The 10,791-nt window shown below is 34.5% G+C and overlaps 1 protein-coding gene across 1 annotated transcript; it reads right to left on the bottom strand.

Moving 5' to 3' along the window:
- Nucleotides 1-257: 257 nt before the first annotated feature.
- Nucleotides 258-8,942, bottom strand: LOC129245089 (uncharacterized). Its single transcript, XM_054883071.1, has 4 exons — nt 8,752-8,942; nt 7,366-8,613; nt 6,703-7,299; nt 258-553 (listed from the first exon to the last, which is right to left on the bottom strand). Exons 1-4 carry the CDS (start codon nt 8,824-8,826, stop codon nt 407-409), a joined length of 2,067 nt encoding a protein of 688 aa, XP_054739046.1. The 5' UTR covers nt 8,827-8,942; the 3' UTR covers nt 258-406.
- Between the last annotated feature and the right edge of the window lie 1,849 nt (nt 8,943-10,791).

Genomic DNA, 10,791 nt, shown 5'->3' with positions numbered 1-10,791 from the left:
TTTCAACTTATTTTAACCGGTACAAAATTTTTTTATACTTTTTAAATGTTCATTAAAAGATAGAAAAAACTTTGCAGTGATAAATTAATTTTTTCCTTAAAAAAAAAAAAACGCAAAGAGATGCAATTTTTAGACCTCATAAACCAGGCTCTCCCCTTAAGCAAATGGTCCAGCGACTATAGAAAAACTTCTTTAAAGTTACTTTCGCTCGCCGCTTGAACTGTCTGGTACAACTGTATTAACAAAATAAGCATAAATTTCGATTGCTTAGAATTATATTTATTCACATGTTTGACAAATATTTCTGGTAATATTTTCACCGAAAGATCAATACTTTTGATCTCAACTTCAATCATTATAGAAGACTTGAAAACGACACAAGAAAACAAAAAATGATAGCAAAATATCAATATTCAAGGCGTTTTTTTAAGCGAAGTATGGAAATGTCCGTATTTGTTGTATTATCCATATTTAAGTTGCGTAATGTAGTCATATTTGCAAACCGTTCTTCGATGTCAGTGTATATTTGACGACAGCGATGCACTGATAGAGTCTATAAACAAAAAAAAAAGAAGATAATTCCATTTAAAACATTAAAAGTAGTTAATTGAGGCCATTTTTTATTATAAATTTCTGACTAACATAACATATAGCTGTAACTAACGTATTGCTTATTGTTTTTGAAACCGTTGCTCAATCAAGATTCGTTTGTTTATTTACATATCTTTAGCTGAATTAGGATTAGTAGCCTCCTATGTGAAATTATTAATATCTATGTATATATTATTCTAAGACAAGGCGTTTATTCCCAGTAATATTTGCCAATCCGTTACGTAGAACCGGCTGTTGTCATTGGAATGTAAGATGCTCAGCAAGCAACTCCTGCTGGGGTGCTACGTCTAGGCGACCCAGGACCAGATACGACTGCAACTGCTTGATCGGACAACATGCAGACAGATATTGAACAGTTTTCATCAAGAGTCTCTTACCACCTTCCAAAATTCTCGACCCCCGAATGCCGTCATCGGAGTCCAACCACCACTCATCGCAGATAAAGGCCTTCAGTTGCATCGCCTGACTTTGGCTATTTACGTTATGGATATTAAAGTAGGTTAAACTTCCCTTCCAGGAAGTCATCTAATAGTCTTTCCCTTCCAGGAAGCTAACTACGAGTTATCTCGTACTACCTAAAACTACCACTTTTTGTGTAGCTACGAGTAAAACCGTATTATAATAGTGTTAGTATCGATAAATAGCTTCTGGGAAAAGAAAAAAATTTTGGGTTTGGCGTCCGTGAGCTTTTTTTTTATTAAAAAAAAAAATCATTCAATATAATGCAAAAATTCATTCAATATAATGGAAAAATTAACTCAAATACAAGAAATAAAGTAATATATTATTGTTTGTGGAAGTTTTTAAAACAATTTTCCACACAAAGGGCTGGCTTTTCTGGACAGGCTGGACAGAAGTAACGCGTTTCTCGGCGTTTTTTTTCTTGGGTACATACACGACATGGCTTTGTCGGACGCTGTTTTTTTCCGTTGGTGGTAAACACTCTAAATAATGGAGCTCTTTAGATCTATTTTTTTTTTAAACTGGTTGAAAATCTCCAATCAACGCCAAGACGAATTCTTCTCTGAACTTTATCAGTTTTATTTTAGATGAAGTTACTTTTTGGTAAATTCTGTCAGCATTTTGTATATATATCTCTATAATATGAAGTGAAACCTTTTTGTGCCATCTAATAGTCTTTCTTAGAGATGAGTAGTACGAAATCATTTGATCTGATCGGTCAATGCCAGACATTCCATTATTGTAATCTCGAATTATATTCGGTTTCATAGAAATTCTTCCATTGCGATTGGGCACCTCTACCATTTCAATAGCGTGCATGTTTAAAATAGAAAGGACTTCTCGTTTGTCTTTCCATTTGCATACAGTAACAGGACCATTTGTCTGCCAAAAACACTCCTCTCTTTTTAGTTTACGATTTACCACATCTTTGGGGTTTCCTTTTCTGTTACTTCGTAGGGTTCCACACACATAAGTTTTTCGTGTATATAACAGTTTTGTAAGACTAACTGAATTTTAAAAATTATCCATGTAAAGCGCGCAGCCTTTATCGAGATAGTCGATAGTAAATGTAAAACAACGTCAGCAGTGTGACCTACATTATGCGTAGTTTTCTCAGATTTTCCGCTGTAAATTTTTATTTTTATTACAAGACACCATATTTGTTTTTTTATTTTTTATGTATTGGCGGAAAAGCAATCTTCCCCGTCATAACATCATGGATTCGTCAATACAAATATTTTTACTTGGTACATAGTTTTCACGCATAACATCGTTGAAATGATTTAGGATTGGTCTCACCTTGTATAATCTGTCGGTAGATGGTTGTGAGTTATCAACCAAATGACTCGTATGTGTGCGCCAAAAGTTTACATTATATAGCTTGTTTGTGTTCCAGTAATGTTCTATTGTTGGAAAAGTACAAGGTCCCATTTGCAATAAAAGTGCAATAAAAACTTTCATCTCTGTAGCACTTACGTCTTGCCAATTTGATATCCTTTTAGATTTTTTTATAGCATTTTGATTCCCATTTTCCAATGTTGCAATTTCTTGCGCAGCATATAAATTAGTTTGTTCTACCAGTAATACAAGAAACTCATCCGAAAAAAATAAATCCACCGGCGTTTGTACTGTAAAATTTGATGTATCTAATTTCACACCAACATTTTCTTCAAAAAGAAATAATTCAGGATTGTGTTGAACTTCTGTCCACAAATCATCATTCTCATTTGACGTTGTTGCTTGAAAATCATCGTCATTATTATCAGATTCGGAGACGTCTTCAGGTTCGGAGACGACTTCATCTTCATTATCACTTGTATTCTCAAAAGGCTCATAATTTTTTTTTTTATTACAAACATTTAATTATATATAGGTATACAATGTTTGTTGACACTACAACTAGTTTAAGGGAAACTAACAAGCAGTATGATTTTAACAATTTTGTGGGGTTTTTATGAAGAGAATTTTAAAATCTCTTCTTTACATTAACTACCGATAAGATCATATGGTTTTTTTCGCTGGAGTCGTCGGGTTAGGCCTGCGATGTTGAGAAGTTTGCTGGCTTCCTCGTTAATGTGCCTCTGGAGCCTCATAGAGTGGGCTTCTGCTTGTATTTTAATAACTTCAGCGACCGTAGGAATGCAGAGGTCACGATGAATATCTGCATTGCGAACGTACCAAGGTGCGTTGACAATATTTTTGATAATTTTATTTTGAAATCGTTGAATTATGTTAATATTATTTTGACTGGCACAGCCTCAAATTTGAGCGCCATAAGACCACACGGGTTTGATAATTTGATTGTACTATATCATTATTTTGTTATATATGGAGAGTTTTAAATTCCGTCCAATGATTCAGTTCATTTTTAATATTTTCATAAATTTCATAATAATTTTCATAAATGTCGTTACTACCATCGCTGAAATCATCTTCTGAATCACTTAGATTTGCGTTGTACTCAATTCCACTTTGATTCCGTGACCTTTTCTTATCCATATTGGGTTCTTGATAATTATAACAGTAATTTTAGAGAATGTTTATAAATCTAAAAAGAAAGAAAATAATAATAAAATTATGATAATTATAATAAATAATAATAACTATAAAACAAAATACTATAGAAAGCAAAAATGATGTTTTTTAGGAAAAAAAGAACCTACCTACTACGAGATAATTCGTAGCGAGTTCTTTCCCAGACGCCAACTACGAGATAACTCGTAGGTGCTTTTTCTCCTTTAAAAAACATCATTTTTGATTTTTGATGATACCAATGATCTAGAAATAGAGTTTTTAGTACAATAATATAATGTGAAAAAATCAAAATGTCATTTTTGGCCAGTTTTCTGAAAATGGGCTTGGCAGTCAACGTGTTAAAAACGTTAGCCAAACATTTGATTTGTGTGGAAACTCCTAGAAAAATGTTACAGAATGCTGGTTATCATGGTCGAGTCGCTCGAAGAAAGCAGTTTTTCACTTGTGGAGTGCAAGAGTGCATTGAATTTGCTAATAATTATATATGTATGATTTTTACTTTGATTTTTGATAGACATGTGGTCAAGAAATGACAACGATAAAAATAACAGTGGTTCTAAAACTGGAAATAAACACGCACATGTGTACTTGGCGTTGTTGTATATACATTAGCATGGAGCACCCAGATTTTCGGGGTTTATTAACTTTTATTGTTTCATATACTAAGTGTCTTAAAATATTGTTGAAATTTGTTACATTTAAGTAAGAAATGACTTTACGACATGTTGCCACGGCGAAAACGTGAAACTTCAAACAATACGTGTACCTGAGTTTTTAAAATCTGTGTTTGGAAACGATTTGAGCTCTTGGCGCCGGCACTACTTGGAGTATATTCGCCAACTAAACAGTTCGTTTGTTTTTGCATCATTCAGAGCCAACAGGACGTGGACCATGTTGTTACCCTATACATGGGTCCATATATCATAGAGTGAGTCCATTGCATTCATTAAACCCTTAGCTCAAATCTTGTCCAATATATGCATAAAGCTTTATTCAAATGTTTCTTTTATTTATTTAAATTACTAACTTTTATACTACATATCTAGAAAATTCATATAATATTCCCTGTAATAAAATGTAAATTCAATGAAATTTCGTTTGTCAAAGGAACATAGAAATGCACATTCAAATATCTTGCAAAATGCCGTCGGCCATTCAACAATTTGATTGTTGGTCTAGTGCCACCACCTTTAATAAATGCGCCTTGGTGTCTTTCATGAAACATTTATGCAGGTTTGTTTAAGATTTGCCAACATTCATACATTATAGTACGTTGAAGTTATATTGATAGTTATCGAACAAACAAAAGCCTGCATTGGGGCAGCCTTACAAATTTTATTGGAAGACAAACTACTAACCGAAAAGAGCTGGCAGAAGTTACCTGTCAGTTGTTCGCTAACTTGCCATTGAGAAATAATTTTCTAAATCATTTTTCGATTATATTTACAATTATCAGATTTTGAGAAAACAACCTTTAGTAATTTATGAGTCACACATAGTTTTTTCTTTGTAATAGCCTTTAAGACAAATTTAATAGGTATAAGAACCACTAAAATGTAAAAAAATAATTACAAAATTTGAAAGCAAAGTTTAAAAAATAATGACGATACTCTTCAAATCAACTTAATTGCAAATGGCATGGCACCATGGCACTTGTCAATTTTGATGACAAATTTATAAATATTTTTATTGTGTTGCCATGATGTCAAGTTGTTTGTATTTAATTGTGAATTTCCATATAGTGTATTTCTGCTTCGTTCGTAATACGTAATAATACATATCTCGGCCGACTATTTCGTCGGTGAAGAGATATGAAGATGCGTACACTACACCAACTTAATCGCCGTCGACTAAATAGGATGGGGGATTGGGGTGCCCAATTGCGATGAAACTAAAAAGTCTGCCAAAGATCGAGCAACTACGTAATCGACAAGGCGTTCCTCTACGTACGCATCCTAAAGACATTTAGTTGGCTCAAATTGTCGCACACATATTACATATTATACAGAAAGAGAGAGGTATATGTAAAATACTCCTTAAAGGATTTGGTAGAGGGATGTAAAATAGTTGAAAATGAAGGGGTTTCCAATAACAGGTGTTATCTATCGCTATCGAGAGATGATTAATGATATTTTATGGCCGGAATTGAATGGTATTGACGGGCGGGTCTCAAAACAATCGGCGAACTAACAGCGGCAGCGAGAAACAGACAAAAATATAATAACATCATTAATAATATGACCTGACAACCGTACGACTAAGATCATAATGACGTTTGTATGTAACCGCGAACATCCAGCATGGATACGCCGATTAAGAAGAAGATATAAATATATACACATATGTATATAATATATGCATACATGTATATATGCGACAGACAGTTCGTTCTCACGATAATCGGTTCTAGGTTACTGGGACGACCCAGATTTATATCCGTGCAAAGAGTGTCACTTCAGCAGCATTTTCCTAAATATTTATGGCTATGGCTTGTAACAAGAAATATTTCAGAAGACGAAAATGTGTTTAAAAAAGGAGATAAATGTTAACGCGAAGTCAATAAAATGGGCTTAAATACTCCACGGCAACTTTTTCTAAAAGATCTTAAGTTTATTATTATTATTATTAAGAAAGTTGTACTTATGTATAGCTAAAAAATTTTAAGTTTTTTTCAACACAAAGCTTAAAATGATAGACATTCGTTTTGCTCGGCTAATTTTCCAATAGATATTATCCAGCAGTGTAATTCTGGCGAATCACTATCTGATTTCTCTCAAAGAGTGTATTATTCCAAAAAAAAAAGGTAAAATTAAGTGTTCTCCAGACACTTACTTTTTCCAAATCTAAATTATTTATCGGGCAGATTCTGTAATCCACTTCCGAGTGAATTTCAATGCAATTTCAAAAAAATTCATTATTTCATTGCACTTGGCAAGGTTTTGTGAGCTGCTGCAACAATAACCGAACTATAAGTAAAGATAGCGGAAGGATCAAGAAACCTCGCATGAGCTACAACTTTTCATAAATTTAAATATAAAAAGTATGAATATACCATCGTATGGTACAAATATATATATATATACATGTAAGTACCTGTAAATGTTTGCAGTTATCTGAAATTGCGTCTAAGCTATGCTCGGTTAACTGGCTGCATCCGCTAATATGTAACGCACGAAGTCTGGTCAAATTATATGTGATTAATTGTATAGCTCTATCATTAATACTTTCGCAATCCGACAAATCAAGTATCTCAATTGAAGGATTATCTAGCACCATTTGTTCAACTCCGATAAGCGAAATTTGTGGACAATTCGAAAGTGATAAGTAACGCAGTTCAAGAAATTTGATGCCATATTTTAAAGATACATCGGTTATTTTATTACAGCCACTTAATTTTAAGGTTCTGAGTCCGCGCAATTTCTTTAAATTGTACCCATCAACATTATATTCTTCAATTAAGTTCAATTCATACGCCGCAAACATTGCTTTTTTTCTATTAGCATCACGTACGATTTCCTCTTCGGCTTTGCTTCGTAAAGAAATCTTAAATGATTGATTGAGTCCATTTAGAGAATCACCTTCTACAAACGTAGGAAATGATAGTGGGCCTGGGCTATCAGGTGAGCTGTGCGAGTTTGGCACAGAAACTAGATGAGTAATATTAATTCCAGTTAAGGCTGCGTCGGTAATCTTGAAAGATAATTTAATTATAATTGAAACACCCATACAACAAAATGATTTTAATATGCATCTTACCCGAGAACAATTGACCAATGATAATTCACGCAACCAATGTAAATTTTTAATAATACTTTGAACGGATTCGTCGGTTACTCCATTCACGCATTGCTCTAAATTGAGAACTCGTAACTCAGGGAAGTTTTCAGCTAGAGTCTTGATGGCTTCTTCGCACACCATTAAATGGGTCATTTGAAGATTTTGCAGTATTACATTTCGGGTAGAAGCTATGCCGTGTGTAATACCTTTCGACTGAATACCATCACAACGCGATATATTTAAGCATTTTAAATGTTTCAAAGTGCTTAAAAGTGATACTCCATCATTCGAAACATTTACACACCCAGAAATGTCAAGGTCTTGTAGTAACGACAGATTTTTTACAATTACATCCAGGCAACTATCATCTACTCTAACGACGTCTGAAAGGTTCAATTCCAGTAAGCTTGTCTGCCATTCTAAAAATGCTTTAAGAGATACTGAATTTATCTGTCTACACTTTGCAAGTCCAAGACTGTGCAGTCTGAGTCCACCACTTTTCAACATAGAAAGAGCATTTAGTGAGGGTGCACCGATCAATGTATTACTAAGGTTAAGCCTGCGAAGGTGTTGTTGATGCATTGTTAATATGCGAACTATAAACTTGAATGTCAATATAGATTCGCTTGCGACGATGCGCCCATCATTTGGATAAAAGCGTCGTTGAATTGCATTGTGATAAGCAATGTGACATCCAGACAAATCCAACGAGTAAATACTCTCTATCATTTCCGTCAGACGCAGCAAAATTGCATCCGAAAGATATTGATTGTCCTTTAGTGAAAGGTGTCGTATTTTGGCGAAACTTATTCCAAGTGTCAAGCGATCCTCGTTTTCCAAAAAAGAACCCGACATAAAAAGCTGTGAACAGCGCGTTATGGTCAACGAATGAATTGTTTGCAGTTGCCTCATAATATCACAGAACTGTTTGTCACCCAAATCAACATTGTCAAATATTACTTCCTCTGCTGTGTTACCAATGTGTTTCATAATCTGTTTCACCCCTCCGAACGTAATTTCCTCAAAGTGGTAATTCCGAAAAGGCCTATTACTTTTGATATAGTCCAGTGCGGGAGGAATTTTATCGGATAGGCATAATTTGGTAAACCGCACTAAAATTTTTTTAGTGAACTCCATGTCAAAGGTAGCTTCACGCCACCGTAGACACGTCCTGCCTGCTGCCTGCACATCTGCTTGATCCAAATAGCGAAAAATGTAAACGATAACCTACAATAGAAAGAAAATTATTTTTGCCACTACAATGCATATTTTTAGACGTACATATGTACATATACAACTCTGCAATGAACTTAAAATTGCCTATATCGGTCACATGATATTTAACATATAACATTTCTAACTTACCTCCATAGGAAGATCGGCAAAGCTAGGTTCAAACGTACTATAATATCCTTCGCCGTTTTTATTATCCGTTCCCATTTTTGAATCGCCAAATGTATAATCCTAAAATAATGCACAAAACTACCGCATTGTTAATAAATTGCAACTATTTGCCTTTTTGGCTCATTCATTGTTGTTGTATCTAGTAATGGGCGAGTCTATGATGTTTTAGTCGATTGACTCGATTGTTCAAACATCTCGAAAGCACTCGATGTTTCACTCGTAGACGAAGTGCCAGCCACGAACATCGAAGTATCGGGTGTTTTTAAGAGTTTGAAAACTTAAAATGAAGATACGAAGCAGAAATATTGTTGGAATGAATTTTCTTGTACTATAATCTGGTGAACGATTTCAGGCCATTTGTTTTTTAAATATGATATGTCCGCCGTGGCTATAAGTTAAAGTGCTGGCCCAATGCTTGCTGGCTTTGCGTGCTGTTCTTGCTTTTGCTTTGAAAACTTTATGGTCAAATGGGCGCTTTGAACGCTGTCATAACAATGAGATATTTCATAAAAGGAAACAGAGATATTAGCTTTATTTAATAATACATAAGACATTTTTGAAACTTGATGTTAACTACAAGCTGCGGAAATGTATTGAGAATTTTACTTTTAATAGTAAAAAAAGAGGTTGTCTGTAAAGTCGGTTTACTGACGATAGTTTAACGTGATAACGTCATAAGAAAATATTGATGGAATGGTTGCAATTTTCAAAACAAAATTTTAATTTTATTTGTTTGATAGATATTTTGTATGGATATAGAGGAGGAGGTAAATGGAATTGCAATGGAATAGGTCAAGTTACATTTACACAAACGTGAAAAATGACGAAACATTTATCAAATTCATGAAAGATATGTTCAATTTCGATTGTGCATCAGACGTTAATAAGTCAACAACACTAAGAGGCACCATCATCGATTTGACTTTTTCAAGACACATTACATTCGAAACACTCCCTTTCATTTCCTACTTTTCCTATCATCGTGATGATACAATTGGTTTTATTTTAAATTCGTCAAGTAAATCAAATTAATAATCCTCATAGAGAAATGATTCATTACCATGCACACAGGAAGAAGGCATATGCAAATACAAATGCGAGAATTTATATACATATGCGCATCATATACATACATATATATGCTCACTGAAGTAGGAGAGAGCCAGATGTCGAACGTTGCCGAATGCGGGGGCCGATTGTGCCCTTTTCGTTCGTTCCGCGCTCTCGCTTGCAGTTCAAGCAAGGTAACGACGCATGAGCAAGATAACGACGAATGAGCAAGATAGCGACAATTCAGCAAGATAACGACGAATGCGCAAGATAACGATGCATTTTTTCGTGCGTGCAGCCGGCTGAATCGAATTATAAGACGTTATCACGTCAAAATGTACAAGATAAGACGCCAATCACGCTAACAACGAAAGTTTTGGGTGCCCGAATAATATTTAGATCCACAAAAACATAGGCTATATGAGAGTGCTTTGCGCAAGCTTGAGACAAAAACCAATTGAAGAATGTTAATACATCGATGCTTTTCAAAGGCATTTATTAAAAATACCTTTAAACATTTGTGATAAGTAAATGTAAATAAACATCTCTCTATATGCCTAAAAATCCACAAATAAAGCTGAATCACATCAAACTATATACAATAAATGAACGACAGGGGTGTTCAATTCCATATGTCAAAAGCGTTTTAAATAGAACATTGAACTATTTGAAACTTCGTCGTACTTCAAAGGCTTCCAGCAAAGCGGTCAATTGGTCTTATTTTAGTATTGTCCTACTTATTTTTGACAGTTATTGAAGCCAAGCAAACAAAGCCAGTCTGTATTGGTTCAGCACCTTTACATGGTTCATTCGATCAGTCCAACTTTGGCCCTATTGTTAAGGGCACTGTATAGCAAGTCGTGCCGTATTGTTGGAGCCAAAAGTCGGCGATGTTTAGCCGATTAAGTTTTAAAAACAAAATTTCAGTCAGCATGGCTCGATAGCAATAAG

Source organism: Anastrepha obliqua, chromosome 4 (assembly GCF_027943255.1).
Source record: "Anastrepha obliqua isolate idAnaObli1 chromosome 4, idAnaObli1_1.0, whole genome shotgun sequence".
In the NCBI taxonomy this organism is placed as follows: domain Eukaryota; kingdom Metazoa; phylum Arthropoda; class Insecta; order Diptera; family Tephritidae; genus Anastrepha; species Anastrepha obliqua.
The sequence above is the reverse complement of the archived record's forward strand: the minus strand, read 5'-3'. Positions and strand labels throughout refer to the sequence as shown.